At 42.3% G+C, this 16017-nt stretch overlaps 2 protein-coding genes and 2 gene segments (V, D, J or C); 1 reads left to right on the forward strand and 3 right to left on the reverse strand.

Moving 5' to 3' along the window:
- LOC118124647 (C-type lectin domain family 4 member E) lies at positions 1-6655 on the reverse strand. Its single transcript, XM_035182684.2, has 6 exons — positions 6412-6655; positions 5034-5153; positions 3615-3791; positions 3193-3353; positions 2995-3110; positions 1-1075 (listed from the first exon to the last, which is right to left on the reverse strand). The coding sequence occupies exons 1-6, from the start codon at positions 6506-6508 to the stop codon at positions 895-897; spliced, it is 852 nt and encodes a 283-aa protein (XP_035038575.1). The 5' UTR covers positions 6509-6655; the 3' UTR covers positions 1-894.
- Positions 6656-9333: 2678 nt separating this feature from the next.
- On the reverse strand, positions 9334-9903 carry LOC118124671. The segment is given in 2 exon segments: positions 9334-9687; positions 9789-9903. Coding segments are annotated over 2 exon segments (405 nt in total).
- Positions 9654-11767, forward strand: LOC118124669. The segment is given in 3 exon segments: positions 9654-9829; positions 10251-10350; positions 11289-11767. Coding segments are annotated over 3 exon segments (489 nt in total).
- A 331-nt stretch (positions 11768-12098) lies between these two features.
- LOC118124652 (pro-opiomelanocortin) lies at positions 12099-14686 on the reverse strand. Of its 2 annotated transcripts, none has more exons than XM_035182692.2 (3): positions 14596-14686; positions 13585-13705; positions 12099-13093 (listed from the first exon to the last, which is right to left on the reverse strand). In XM_035182692.2, the coding sequence occupies exons 2-3, from the start codon at positions 13699-13701 to the stop codon at positions 12629-12631; spliced, it is 582 nt and encodes a 193-aa protein (XP_035038583.1). In that variant the 5' UTR covers positions 13702-13705; positions 14596-14686; the 3' UTR covers positions 12099-12628. The 2 variants fall into 2 exon arrangements, with proteins under 2 accessions (XP_035038583.1, XP_035038582.1); XM_035182691.2 differs by having other exon boundaries at positions 14587-14686.
- Between the last annotated feature and the right edge of the window lie 1331 nt (positions 14687-16017).

Genomic DNA, 16017 nt, shown 5'->3' on the forward strand with positions numbered 1-16017 from the left:
TAAAGTTTGTTGTTTATTCACATGATCCACAGGACACACTTCTTCCACATGTTGGATCAACGGAGCACGAGTGCATCAAACTCTCTTCAGATCAGAGGATCCCACTATTCTAGCGTCGGCTCACTTCCTTTATGTACAGTTAAAATGCTAATATGCTAAAGCAGTTCAATATCACATGTTAGAAACAAATCAAAACATAAAAAGTTATCTTGAATCCCTGATTTATAAATTCTCAAATACAAGCGTGTAAAAAATTAGACATTCGTGTGGTTTAAGGCAAAGATACAGAAAGTGACTAAACTGAGGTTTCATTAGACTATAAAGCATCGCATGTTATATAAAACACATATTATATATGTATGTACAATTATAAGTAACTAGTAAACCATGTGACCACCAGGTGGATCCATTAAAATCTGAATGATATTATTTCTTTCATTTACTTAGATTGATTATAAACACATAAGAGATTCTAATGAAAGTGGTAATTATTGAAATTGATGATTTTCATAAGAAAGGTGTAAAATGCCAAAGTGAAATGATGCGTTAGGTCAAGTTAAAAAGAAACAAGGATTCGTTTGGACAATTATTCATTAATCATAATAACGAGTGTATAATTTGATAACTTGTAAAAAACTTTACCTGCTGACATTTTAGACTAAATACAGTTTTTTTACTGCTTCACATTTCCTTCTTTAGTCCCGTTCTCTGACACAAGAAGCAAGACTTTTAATGTGTCCTTTGTTTCAGGCAAAATCCACATCTGAATGTATTCAGATCAAAATCACGTCAATTAAAAGTTGAGGTTTTGAAAGACAATTAAGAAAGTAAGATATCTGTAGACGCAGACGTTTGTTAAAACCTGATGAACCAGCGACTGGTTTCCTTGGCGCCTCAGTGTGGAATGGCCGTGCTGACCCCGGCGCCCATCTCCTTCTCACAGATGTACGGCAGGTCCATGTGGCAGGGGGCGTCGTACCAGCTCCTGATGGCCACTCGCTCCAGCACCCGGGTTTTGATCATGTAGCCGCAGTCCTCGTCGATGTGGTTGTTGGGCTCGCCGACCTCCCAGAAGCTGAAGTGAGGACAGACGATTCAACGACTCGGTCAAATCATCCATAAACACTCAGTGATTCAATGGAAATCTTACTCTTTACCATAGAATTATTAAATTTGGATATGAATTATAAAAGTTGCACAGAAATGAATAAAGATCATTGTGAAACAGCAGAGTCAGGACAAAGAGATGTCAGCAGGAAAAGAGGAAGGGAAGGAATGAGGGGCCACAAGAGGGACGACAAAAGATCTGTCATCAAAAGATATTTTCAAAATGAGGAAGAAAAATCTGATGGTTACAGAAACATCAAGTAAACACAGTGGATAGAAAAGCAGAAGACAAACAGCTGTGTCACAGATTTCAGCTCCTCTCTCTTTGCTTTTCATCAGAGGCCCGAGGACAGAGGACAGAGGTCAGAGGACAGAGGACAGAGGTCAGAGGACAGAGGTCAGAGGTCAGAGGACAGAGGTCAGCTGCTGTTTGCTGCTGGCAGACAGGATCCTGCCTCCCTCCAGCTGTTCTCTCACATCTGTAACTTAGATCATCACGTCTGCCGATCAGGTTCATCAACCAACCAACAAGGATTTCATGATCTGCATTGTTGTGTTGGCTCCCCTCAATTTAATGGAATCTACTAAATTACATGCTAACATGAGCTACATAGCACTAAACAGAGAATAATAGCTTTTTAGGTCATAAGAGTCTTTAGTCTTAAAGGACAAGTTGACATTTTGACCAGATGGTGGAGTTAGAGGGAAGTTAAGGAAAATGAAATGTAGTCCAGACGTCTCAGGGGACGTTTTCCAGACAATCCAGGGACGTTTATGAGAAACTTCAAGCAACCAATTACTCACCGATCGCAGTTTGTCTCACAGACGTTAACAAGGAGCAACTTCCTCTGTTCTTAACTCAACAAGAGTCAAACTACAGAGAAACTCTCTGAGCCGTGAATGAAGCTCAGTCACATGTGAGGATCCTCTCCCAGGACACAAGGACACTAGATGCTGATGGAACCGAACACATCAACACAACAACAGGATTCACTACATGAGAAGAACCAGTTTGTAACTTCATGTTTAAAGTATTTATCCAACTTAAGTTCCTATTTCTGTTCCTGCCCTTCAGATACTTTCTGTGTCGAAGCGATGATTTTCCAGGGAAACAGGAAGTGCTGATTTGGAGTTTACACATAAAATAGTTAATTTTCTTCCACTTTTCCCAAAGAAGACAAGAACCGAGCCTGAGCAGCTCACAAGTCAAAACCTGCACCGAAGTCTGCAGGTCTGTGACCAGTCAATGTTTAACAGGGTCCATCGGTCAGTGGTGTTTGTGTATCTTCCTTCTGGTCCTCGTTGCTCTTCAGGATCTTTTGTTTAGCACAGTCAAGTTGAATCAAATAATAATAACACAACATTCTAGTTGTAATTTGAGCGGATTCACGTGAAAATGGAAAGAACTCTGAGGGATTTTAATACAAAGGACCCAAATTTCAAGGGTTTAAAAGTGATGGACTCTCGGTTAAAATGGTTCTTGTGTCATTGCAACACGAAGGTGAAGAGTTCTGTAAACAAGGGGACCTTTTTAAAACGAGCTAGAGATAGAGAACGAGATAAACATTTTTTGGGATGTTTCTGTGTCAAGGCCAGAACCTCAGAGTATTCACCTCGAGATAAAACTCAGAAACAGAAATTCAGAGAAATCCACAAAGTTCAAAGTTCTTTGGACTAATGCAACAAGATGCCCCAGCAGCACGTTGGAAAGAGGAGACTGTGAGAAAAGTAGTTGATGATTTCACTGCTGACAGGAGTTAGAAAGATACACAAGAGCCTCGGATTCAACCGGAAGCATCACAACAGGTGACACAACGTTTCACTACAGATGAAGAGTTCTGAGCAGCTTCTCGTGGTGGAGGCTCCTCACTGAATCCATGAACCTACCCTCCGACCAGCGGAGTTCCGTCCACCCATTTCCACTGATCCTCTGTGTGCTCGTCAGTGATCCCGAACCAGAAGGCGTTCCAGTGGCCTCTGGGAAGGAGATCCCACAGAAACGTCTGAGAAGGAAAAAGCGTATTCGACACGTTCATCACTGATTAACGTCTCCGTTCTAGCAGCAGCTGATGTGTTGTGACGTACCTGCTCCTCGGCCGAGTGGATGATGGCCAGGTGAGCGCCTTGGCTCTGGCAGTACGACTGACTCTCCGCCCAATCCCTGAACAGTCTGGAGATGAGGTAACAGCTGTTGTTGAAGAGATGCCACTCCACGGGGCAGACGATCGGTTTGATCACCTCAGGAGCTGAAGAAGGACACAGACGTAAACACACTTTAATGTGTCAAATATGAATTATTTTCCAGGATATCAGTACATGTCCGTATTAAATGGCCCCCGACAGTTTCATGACGTCTCCAGGCAACGACGAACCAACCAGTACCATGAATCTGAAATAATTGATTACTTATATCGTCATTTGTCATTAATTGATTCAACTAGAAAACTTGTCTGTAAGAATCATCCGATCTCTAAGTCAAATACACGTCCATTTAAAAAGGTTTGTACCCTTAGTGGCCATCAAGGTGGCCAGTTTGACCAGCAGCTCGTCAATCTGCTTCTTCTGCTGCTTCTTCTCCTGCAGCAGAGCGATGTTGGCGGCGGTCAGAGCCGTCACGTTCACATCCTGCATCTGCTTCTGTGTCTCTGAGGCGACTTCACCTCCTCCCTGAGGTTTGCTTTTATCTGTGGAACCATGGACCAGTAAAAAGAGAGTGAATTCATCTACAGCCCAAATATGACGTTTAAAATCTTTTAGCAGTTTTTAACCTCGTCGCCTCTGTTGACTCACTCTAACCCAATGTCAGATACACTAAACAGCAGCAGGTTGTCGGCTCCGACTCGTTCAAACAGGAACATGTGGGAACATCCAGGCGAGGGGCGGAGCCTGTAGAGCACCAGGAGGCGGAGCCTGTAGGGCAGCAGGAGGCCGGACATGACGTATAAACTCTGCTGTGGAAAGATCAGTGTTGTTGTTTACAGCTCATCCACACCGGCGTCGGCCCTCATCACCAGAAGATCTGGAACCTCCTCGTGTTTCCAAGTGGACGTCTTCGTCCTTTACGTGTACGGCTCCTCTTCTTCATCCTGAGATGTTTGTGTTCTTCCAGTTTCACGTCCGTCACGTGTTAGAAACCTCCAGAAAATGTCCAGAGACACCGACTCAGGCATTTGTTCTCACAGACAGAACCTCTAGAACATGTCAGGAACATGTCAGGAACACGTGAGGATCATGTCAGGAACATGTCAGGAACATGTGAGGAACACATCAGGAACATGTCAGGAACACGTGAGGAACATGTCAGGAACACGTGAGGAACATGTCAGGAACACGTCAGGAACACGTGAGGAACACGTGAGGAACATGTCAGGAACATGTCAGGAACACGTGAGGAACATGTCAGGAACACGTCAGGAACGAAGACATGAGGAACGTGAGGAACATGTCAGGAACACGTCAGTGGTTCAGTTCAGGTCTGAAAACAGCCTCTGACTCAACTAGCAGCAGTTTAGTTAACGAGTTGATTAAAAGCAGAATCAGCTTTTCAGCTTCTGCACTCCGCAGCTTTTTCAATATAACAAGTATACACGCACACACACACACACACACACACACACACACACACACACACACACACACACACACACACACACATGCACGCATGTGTACTAAACGCATGTCACACACAGCCACACTATTGGCTAATATTCCATAAAATGTGTTATGTGTTGCAACGCTCAAATCACTAGATCCTCTTTTCTGGACTGAAAGTGTAAAGTCAGCAGTTGTGAATTCATCACATCTGAGCAGGTGGACAGTCGGAGAACAGAAGAGCTGGAACATGAGCTGGAACACTGGGACTCTGTATCTGCTCTCTAAGCTGTGAACCACACCCCCGCAGTCACTGTCACCTGACGTCTACTCACCCTGTGCAGCCACGGCTATGATGGAGATCAGCAGGATGGCGCAGAGCGTAGCCAGGCAGATGGTGGCGAGGCGGTAGGGCCCGGGGCCGCTCAGCCGGGGGGTCAGTCTGACCTGGGAGACTGGGGGGGGGACGTTTATTTATTAAAGTAAAACAAATAATCCACAAAGTAAAAATACATCAAATGAGTCTCGTTCATTGGTTCACACGATGTCCTCACATAACCTGAGACGTGAGAGAAACCTCATTGTAGCCGAGAGACTTTCTTCAGTTCAACATTCCCAAGTAAACAGAATATTCTCTACTTGTGTAATTTTGTTCACTTTTAGAAACGATGACATGTCATAGGACAAATGATTAATTAGAAAAAACGATCATCGCACTATAATCAATCATAAAAGTGACAATCACACATCTGCCTAATATCCACATTTTTCACATCACGATGGACGGGTCTGAAAAGTTCTAACTGTGCTTTTGAATTTTAAAAATACAATTCCATGGCTTCTAGAACTCTGTATAAAGTATTCAACACAAATTTTCTTAAGTTGTGGAGCCTTTTGTTTACGAGGGAAAAGTTCAGACTTGTATCTGAGACGTGTCAGAACAGATTCAGGGCCGTGGGAAATGTGAACTGCACCTTATCGAACCAAGCACAAATGACTTTCACTTGTGTGGATGTGAGGCAGAAATCACCAGGTTATACACAGATTCAGGATTTAATATTATTATTATTATTATTATTATTATTATTATTAATAGTAGTAGTAGTAGTAGTAGTAGTAGTAGTAGTTGTTGTAGTAGTAGTTGTAGTAGTAGTAGTAGTTGTTGTTGTCTGTCAGCTGTCTGTGTGGATTTATGGACAAGTTTCCCCTGGCTGGACTGATGAAAGATTATTTTACCTTATTTATTTGAGCTTTCAAGCAATTATAAAAAAGAGTTGCTGCTTTTCATCTTCTCGTGTGATTGGTTGATCTTGAGTTGGGCTTTAGGAAACTGGGAATATTCTTTGGTTCAGAGAATATAAAAAGGTAAAAGATTTATAGATGTAACCCCCTCCCCCTTTGTTTTTTACTTTCATCCTTTTATTGCTTCTACTCCTCTTTGTTTATGGTTTATTCCATATTAAGTTCTGTTTTATTTCAATTATCTGGATTTATTTGACTCAGTCCTGAAACGTCCTGAACCTTGTTTATTCATGTTGAGCAGTTTTGTAAAGTTCTGCATCGAAACGTTAATTCTAATTCTAATTAATATTTGGTGTAAATGAAAGAGAAGGAGACATAATGCAGCTGGAGTTGTGTTCCAGGTTATTGAGTCAAACCGGAGAGAAGAAGCTCAACATGAGGTGGAGGCGAACATCTGGATCTGATTCTTACCTTCCACATCTGTCTTGCAGTGCTGCTGGTCGTCGGCCTCGATCAGCTGCGTGTACATCCCGTCAAAGGCCACAGAGCCGGGGGGGGAGGTCGTCATCTCACCTGAGCTCCAGCAGAGGAGATCCAGAGGAGATCCAGAGGAGATCCAGAGGAGATCCGGAGTCAGTGAGGAAACTAAACTTCAGCCACTCTGTTTAAAACCAGAACCAAAAGTCAAGAGCCACAGAGTGACGCCCCCTCACATCCGGAACTCTGTTTCAAAATAAAAGCCCTGATCATAATGAAGAACGGTTGGAAACATTTAAAGGTTCAGTCTGTAAGTTTCAGGTGAAAGGATCTTCTGGTAGAAACTGAAGGTAAAATAATACTAGTGATGTTTTCACATGTTTGTCTCATCTAAATTGTTTGAACTGTTGTTTTCTTTACCCTAGAATGGTAATTATTATAATAGATAGGAAAATAATAATAACAACGTGGTTTTTTGATGGTACAACTCAAGGACCCACATGTTAACAGATGTGGTGACGTAGCTGCGCTGCTGCTGTTCTCCTCAGGTGAAACATCTGCAGTGACACTTGTCAACCAGCAGATGTCCCCACTAACCAGTAGTTTGACCCTGAAACTCAGCCACAGTTTAAATACTGATTCCTACGTGAAGATCTTCAGAGTGAAACTTCTCAGTTTCTCCACCTGCATCTGAACTCAACCGTCAGTTACACCTGAAAACTTCATTTCCCTAATGACATGAACAGTTTCACACCGAGAGGTTAGATAAATATACATGTCCTCAGATAACTCCTCATATACCATCATGTCCTCAGATAACTCCTCATATACCATCATGTCCACAGATAACTCCTCATATACCATCATGTCCTCAGATAACTCCTCATATACCATCTTGTCCTCAGATAACTCCTCATATACCATCATGTCCTCACTCCTCATATACCATCATGTCCACAGATAACTCCTCATATACCATCATGTCCTCACTCCTCATATACCATCATGTCCTCAGATAACTCCTCATATACCATCATGTCCTCAGATAACTCCTCATATACCATCATGTCCACAGATAACTCCTCATATACCATCATGTCCTCACTCCTCATATACCATCATGTCCACAGATAACTCCTCATATACCATCATGTCCACAGATAACTCCTCATATACCATCATGTCTACAGATAACTCCTCATATACCATCATGTCCACAGATAACTCCTCATATACCATCATGTCCACAGATAACTCCTCATATACCATCATGTCCTCAGATAACTCCTCATATACCATCATGTCCTCAGATAACTCCTCATATACCATCATGTCCACAGATAACTCCTCATATACCATCATGTCCACAGATAACTCCTCATATACCATCATGTCCTCACTCCTCATATACCATCATGTCCTCAGATAACTCCTCATATACCATCATGTCCACAGATAACTCCTCATATACCATCATGTCCACAGATAACTCCTCATATACCATCATGTCCACAGATAACTCCTCATATACCATCATGTCCTCAGATAACTCCTCATATACCATCATGTCCACAGATAACTCCTCATATACCATCATGTCCTCAGATAACTCCTCATATACCATCATGTCCTCAGATAACTCCTCATATACCATCATGTCTACAGATAACTCCTCATATACCATCATGTCCTCAGATAACTCCTCATATACCATCATGTCCTCAGATAACTCCTCATATACCATCATGTCCTCAGATAACTCCTCATATACCATCATGTCCTCAGATAACTCCTCATATACCATCATGTCCTCACTCCTCATATACCATCATGTCCACAGATAACTCCTCATATACCATCATGTCCTCAGATAACTCCTCATATACCATCATGTCCTCAGATAACTCCTCATATACCATCATGTCCACAGATAACTCCTCATATACCATCATGTCCACAGATAACTCCTCATATACCATCATGTCCACAGATAACTCCTCATATACCATCATGTCCACAGATAACTCCTCATATACCATCATGTCCACAGATAACTCCTCATATACCATCATGTCCTCAGATAACTCCTCATATACCATCATGTCCTCACTCCTCATATACCATCATGTCCTCAGATAACTCCTCATATACCATCATGTCCTCAGATAACTCCTCATATACCATCATGTCCTCACTCCTCATATACCATCATGTCCTCAGATAACTCCTCATATACCATCATGTCCTCAGATAACTCCTCATATACCATCATGTCCACAGATAACTCCTCATATACTATCATGTCCACAGATAACTCCTCATATACCATCATGTCCACAGATAACTCCTCATATACCATCATGTCCACAGATAACTCCTCATATACCATCATGTCCTCATATACCATCATGTCCTCATATACCATCATGTCCTCATATACCATCATGTCCTCATATACCATCATGTCCTCATATACCATCATGTCCTCATATACCATCATGTCCTCAGATAACTGACATGATGGTATATGAGGAGTTATCTGTGTACTTATATACAGTATATATATATACATATATAAACATCCATATTTTTGGGATGTTTCTGTTGTGCTAATTGAAATGAACACAAGTATTTAACTTTTCCGAGGCAGCTTGTACCAGTTAAGATTTTCTTACTTTTCGTACTTTTTATCTTTAGCACTGAAACCCGTCTGTTGTCACGGTCCAGCAGTGATGCCCGTCTGTTGCCATGGCTACAGAGCTCAGAGAGGGAAGTGAAACACTGACGAGCAGTTTCATCCCAACTCTCAGCTTTGTTTGACCCCCATGTGTGTGTGTGTGTGTGTGTGTGTGTGTGTGTGTGTGTGTGTGTCCTCAGTGAAGTGTGTAGCGTCCAGCTGCAGCTGTCACTTCAGTTTCTGTTCACGAGGTTTTTGTACGGTGGTTTTTCACTGTGTGTAGAAATTCCACTTGCTGGCATCAAATTCACCGATACAGTGGTAAACTGCAGCGTCTTCAGCCTGGACTCCACTGATGGTCAGAGTGAAGTCCTTGTTACTGCCGCTGCCTGAAAAACGACCTGGAATCCCTGAAGCTCGAGTGGAAGCCGTGTGAATCATCAGTTTAGGAGCTCCTCCATCTCTCTGCTGGTACCAGTCCAAACGGTTTGAACTATAAACATTCTCACTGGTTCTACAGGAGATGGTGACGGAGCCTCCCACAGCGGATCTCACTGCTCCAGGCTGGGTCACTGTGACTTGTCCCCTGGACTCTGAGGACACAGACACAGAAACAAGAAGCAGCTTGGTGGGTTCGTCAGCTTCATTTCAGAGGCAGCGAGTCGACAGAGGAGTTTGATGGTCCGGACTTTACCTGTGAAGCAGCAGCAGAGCAGAGTCCAGACGAGGACGGAGGTAAAGCTCATGTTTCTGATGAGCAGGATGTCTGTGGTCATGAGGGAGAGCTGTCAGTCATCCCGTCCTCACCTCCCTGGACTATAAACTGTCCCAGAGCAGTGGAGCGTGGAGCTGCTGATGCAAAGTGACTCTATGGAAATGCTCTGATGATGCTGTTCATCAATAAATCAATTATTTATCAGAGGATTGATCAGGAGGTGTTAACATTATCATCATGCAGTTTGATGTTTCAGGACGACTTCCCCTATTTGAATGGAGTTTTACAACAGCTTGGTTTTCTTGAAAATCTTCATACAAAGATTAAAACATTTCATTTTTTATCTATTCTTCTTATTCTGTTATTCTTCTTATTTAGTTATTCTTGTTATTCTGAGACAAATCTCACAAACAGCAGTTCTGGTGCGTTTGTTTGTTTCAGAGTCAGAGAGTTGTGTCCTCAGAGGTTTTTGTACGACGGCTCAGTGAGTGTGTGTCACTGTGGTACACGTGTGGTGCAGGAACCAGACTGGATGTTGGAAGTAAGTCAAATATTTACTCTTTTATTTCACCTCTTTTCATTTCCTTCATATTCATCATGCGCAGGAAGAGAGTCTGTGTTTCCACGTCGATTAAAGCTTTTTCAAACATTTTAGACAAAGTTTGTTTCAGCAGCAGAAACTGTGAAAAGTCCCTGAAATGAATAACAAACATTAAGATCACAGGATGAATCATTTCCCCCAGATTTGACTTTAAAGTTGCATCTTGAGGTTTTGTCGCTTTAGTTGCGTCAAACAGAGTCAGAGAGTCGAGTCTCTGCAGTCGGAGGAAGATGTTTCATTCATTACACTTTTATTATTCCTGTTTTTATTCCTCCTCCTTCATCCTGCAGCTGATCTCAGAGCAGCTTCACTTCACAGTCCAGCTTTAAGTTGAACTGTAGAAAAGATATTAAGTCAGTTTAACCTGTTTTTAAGGATTAATTATAATTTAAAAGATAAAGTATTTCAAGATGAACTAAGTTTCCCTGTGTTCAGATGCTTGTTTCGAATATAGGACAAGAAGGTGAATATCCACGGTTCAAACACCATATTGTCCTGGATGAACAAAATTTAATGAAGATAAAGATTTAAAAACGTTCTGTCATAATATTGTAATATGTGTGGTTTTCATTGAAGTTTAAAATCATTTCTTCAAATGAAAAGGATTGAATCCCACATGAAGAACGTTTGATGGCCGTCAGATAATCTGATGAGTTTGTACATGTTGTGTATATTTAAGATTTGTGATGATTTTGTGTGTTTAATAATTGTGCAGAATCAGTTTGTGGATGTATTTGAGTTGTGTGGTGATTCTGTGCTGACGTGCATGAGAGGCTTGTTAAAGGGAAGTGAAACAGTGACTGGAGCAGAGACCTACAGGGAGGGTGGTGTTTGAGTGACAGCTCCCTGTGCTCTAAGTTGATGGCTGTGTCCTGCAGGTGATGTCCGTCCCACCCTGACGGTGCTGCCCCCCTCCAGCGAGGAGCTGCAGCAGGGGACGGCCTCGCTCATATGCCTGGCCAACAAGGGCTTCCCCTCCGACTGGAGTCTGTCCTGGAAGGTGGACGGCAGCAGCGGCGGCGGCGGCGGCTGGGAGGCGAGCAGCAGCCCCGGGGTGCTGGAGAACGACGGCCGCTACAGCTGGAGCAGCACCCTGAGGCTCCCTGCTGAGCAGTGGAGGAAGGTGGGCTCTGTGACCTGCGAGGCCTCCCAGGGCTCCCAGACTCCGCTGTCAGAGACACTGAGGAGAGACCAGTGTCCCCAGTCCTGACCTGGGACTCTGCTGCTGGTCTCCGTCTCTTCGCTGCTCTGTGTCTGATCCGAATCATTCTTCATCGACTGATGACTTCTTGCTTTGAATGATTCTGGTTCTTTGACCTGTTTCAGATAATAAAGATCTTTGTGTTTGAATCGAAAATGTTTCCTTGGATTTGTTCATCAACCAGACGAGTTGATTTAGCCGCAAATCTTCAAAAGTTTGAAGTTATTAGTAAAATAAAGTGAAATATCACCGACATGAATCGAGCAAAACCCCCAAATGTTCAGGATTAGAAATAAAAGACAGGATAAAAAGTTTGAATCTGTTTTCATGTCTGTGAAGTGTTTTATATTAATAATGTATTAATATTAACATTATATCTGAGTCTGTCAATAAACAAATCTACAAACTTTCTGAAGGAATCAAACAGTGACGGTGGATTTGATTTGCTTCTGCTGCTGCAACACAAACACACTCGGAGCAATTCAAGCATGATTCAACTTTTTTATTGTTTGTGTTTTTACATGTTCTCACAGAACTTCTTTAACACATTACACGTACACACGTTTATGACTAAATAAGCAACGAGCAAAGCTAAAAGTAACATCTGGCGTTTGTCGAGAGTTTAACTTTCCAAACTCAGAAAGTCCAGACACGAAGCTCCTCCCACATCTGAAAATACATCGTGCAGCCAAAACTATCAATTAATCACGAAGAAAACTGATCGGCAGCAATTCTGATGGTTGATTAATAATTGAAGTCACTTTTCAAGCAGAAACACGTCGACTGTGAAGGAATTTAAAGCTTTTCTCAGTTTGATATCTTCACTTTCCACCTGTAGATCTTTGTGTCGTCGGTTTTAATGAATGAAAACAACAGTTAGTTGCAGTGAATGTGAAGAAGTGAACAGATTCAGTTCAGGGAACAACTCGAGCTGTTTGGGGAGAAAAGGACATCTTCTGTGTTTGGTCTCTCTCTCTCTCTCTCTCTCTCTCTCTCTCTCTCTCTCTCATCTTCACTCTATCTCTTCGCTCCGATCTCTCCCGCCTGGTCCCCCGTTGTCTCCCGTCCTTCGTCTTTGATGACGTTTTTGAAGAGTGTGAGTAGCGGCCTCTGGTGGCGTTCGTCCCAGCTCTTCATGAAGCCACCGTAGCGTTTGCTGGCCGGCGGGCCGCTCCAGCGGAAGTGCTTCATCTTGTAGGTGCTGTCTTTTTTCTCGTGGACATCATGGAGCTTCTCCTGCTCCCCCGCTGCCACCGTCTCCTGGTCGTCCGCTGCTGGGAGCTCCCGCCTGAGCATCTCTTCAGGGAACGCCTCGGCCGACACCTCCTCCACGCCATCGGAGGTGTAGACTTTGACCGGGCGACGCTTTCGTCCGACGGGCTTTCCCCAGCGGAAATGCTCCATGGAGTAGGAGCGCTTGGCCTGAGGGGCGGAGGAGGAGGCCTCGACGGGGAGGTCAGGCCGACAGAGCTGGATACACTCCTGCAGGAGGAGAAATCGAGAAATCAAGAACCCCGGCTATATAGTATCTGTTGGGGGCTCTTTGCTAAAAAGTTTATTCTTATTATTATGATTATTTTACTCTTTTTTTAATGAGTTAAAAGTTTTAATGTCGTGGAGTAAATGTGATTTTGAAAATTTTGCAAGATGATAACAAAGTTTGAATGTTTTGTGATGTCATGTCTTAGATTGTACAAAGATGGACGACGTGACGGCTCCTGAAAGTGAAGCCACAGCATCTCCATCGCCCCCTGGTGGCTGGCTGCAGTATAGTCACGCATCAAACTACACGTTGAACAAATGTTTCTCAAAGATGGTTTCTGTCATTTTAGGTCGTTCTCATCACACTGAACGTTTGGAGAATATGTCAGTGTGTGTGTGTGTGTGTGTGTGTGTGCGTGTGTGTGTGTGCGTGTGTGTGTGCGTGTGTGTGTGTGTGTGTGTGTGTGTGTGTCTGTCTGCGTGTGTGTCACCATCATGCTGCTCTCATCGTTGACCTCCTGACAGCTCGGATGCTCCCAGCATTGGTTGTCGTCTCCGCTGACCACACCCACCACAGTCACAGCCACCAATAGCCACACAGGATGCATTCTCCTGCCGGCCAATCAGAGACAGCATCACACAGTCATCATCGAATCACATTTGATCAACTCAAACTGTATTTACCAATAAAACTGACATTTTAACTGTCAACAATATCAAGACTGAAAAACTACTAATTATAATAACAGAGGAAAGATTTATGTATTTTAACAACAATCACATTTATTTGTAAATTTAAACATTTGCAGTTAAATTAAAGAGATTTATTCCAAACATACGACTCAAAAAGAAAACAAATACATGATTATAATATAACTATAATAATTGTATATATATATATTATGCATTAAAGTCTTTCAAAATAAGAATAGATATAAAAAAAGTTTAAATCATTACAGTTCATTTAAAAGATATGAATAATCTTTTATAATTATACAATATTGAAGAATGCATTCTGATATTATCGTATATGTTAAATTAATATACGATGTATGTATGTATGAATATACGTTTCATACATATTTGCACCAGAAATTTATTTTGTAATCACAAAAAGAAAGAAAATAACAATTTAGTATTAAAATCATATTGTTAGGAGCTGAAATGACACGAACATTTATCACAACAATTAAAACTGAAGATAATTTAGTTCAGATGATCACAACAGAAAACATTTTAAAAGTTATTGTTCCATCGGTTTTTGTTCAAAATAAATTAACAATAATAATAATTGTAATAAAAACAATAATAATGAGAAATTGAAATAAAAATGAAGAAAAAGATGAAAGTTTAACTTGTTCATCTCCTCAAAATGTAAGATCTTGTCCAATACTTATGATAAAATCAAGATTTAAAATCAATTAAAATTTGTGAAATAATAAATGATATGAACAGATGATGATGAGGATGATGATGATGAAGAAGATGCTCACCACACTGACCTGTCTCTCTCTCCCTGCTGTCTTCTTGTCGTTCGGCCGCTGGACAAAGACTTTAGTTGTTTCCCTGCAACTGAGCGTCCACTTTTATATCCTGTCAGCCAAGGACACACACACACACACACACACACACACACACACACACACACACACACACACACACACACACACACACACACACACACACACACACACAGACAATGATGTCATACCTGAAATCTCCCCATCATTCTCTCATTCACGCTGGTAAACACACACTGATGCATGAAAATGGACAATTAATGAAATATCACACCCCTTCGCTCTGTTCCACACACACACACACACACACACACACACACACACACACACACACACACAAATTAAAACCTTGTAAACTCAAAAGCTGAACTTTCCAGGGAAACGAGTCCAGTACTACTGGACAGATGAGAAAGGGGGCGCTACAGGACGGCCGTGCAGACTCCTCTCTAGCGCCATCATGAGGTTGACATTTGTGATTTTGGGTATTTTGCCGTTAGACTAGATCCAAACAATCGCATGTTGCTAAAATAATTTGTGATACATCAGAGTTTTGCTTCAAATATAAGGAGAACTTCTCTGCAGTCCAAACGTTTGTACGGTAAAAACCTTCTTCCATTGATAAAGCTTCACACACACACACTAATCGATTGCCGAGTAGCTCTGATGAAGCATCCTTCAGTGTGAAATGTCCGCTGACGTCTCTGGCAGATTAGCACGGCAGCGCCATGTCGTCACAGAGGGGACGAGGGGATTCAAACCTGCGGCTCAGGGTCTACAGTTACACACACGCCTTTGTCTGAGCCCTCGGGGTGACGAATGGTGAGTCTCACCGGATCCCGGTGGAAAGAGGGTGAAGAGGACGACCTCTATTTGTAAAGCTCCGTGTTCAACTGGACGCTTTTCTGATGAAGACGTTTTCTGTCTCCAGCTGTTTTTATAAACATATGTTCTGTCTTTAAACATCTTCTATCTGAGAGTTCGTGGAATCTGTCTGCGTATCTCGACTGTTCTGTTGTCGTGAGTGTTTGAAGGCGTGTGTGAGCGATTGGACATTCACACGTGATATTGTTAAAGGCCGGAGGAAGAGCAGAGTTCAATTTGGTGCGATTTAGACACAAGATCTGTTAAATATCCACAAACTTTGAATAAAGGAGCGACCAGTGCAGCGGCGGCTGGGACTCACCAACATAACTGATGAGTTTACAACAAGTGATTCTCCAGTTCAGGTTCCGAGACCAGTCCAGCAGCAGGTGTTTCTCTGCTCTGGTTCCATCACTGCAGGTCACTTCAACAGTTTCAGAAAGAAAAGCTACAGACACTAATAGTATGAATTGTTGTTTGTTGGTTTATGAGTTTATTTTTTTTAAACTGACTAAAGTGAACCTTCAGTTCATGCAGTTCGAA

This window comes from Hippoglossus stenolepis, chromosome 17 (genome assembly GCF_022539355.2).
Source record: "Hippoglossus stenolepis isolate QCI-W04-F060 chromosome 17, HSTE1.2, whole genome shotgun sequence".
NCBI classification, from domain to species: Eukaryota; Metazoa; Chordata; class Actinopteri; order Pleuronectiformes; family Pleuronectidae; genus Hippoglossus; species Hippoglossus stenolepis.

Coding starts and splice junctions, on each gene's coding strand:
- LOC118124647 (XM_035182684.2), bottom strand. CDS start 6,508: ATGACGACCTCCCCCCCCGGCTCTGTGGCCTTTGACGGGATGTACACG. Junction 5,154..6,411: donor CTGCAAGACAGATGTGGAAG/GTAAGAATCAGA, acceptor TCCCCCCCCCAG/TCTCCCAGGTCAGACTGACC. Junction 3,792..5,033: donor CATAGCCGTGGCTGCACAGG/GTGAGTAGACGT, acceptor ATGGTTCCACAG/ATAAAAGCAAACCTCAGGGA.
- LOC118124652 (XM_035182692.2), bottom strand. CDS start 13,701: ATGCATCCTGTGTGGCTATTGGTGGCTGTGACTGTGGTGGGTGTGGTC. Junction 13,094..13,584: donor ACGATGAGAGCAGCATGATG/GTGACACACACG, acceptor CTCCTCCTGCAG/GAGTGTATCCAGCTCTGTCG.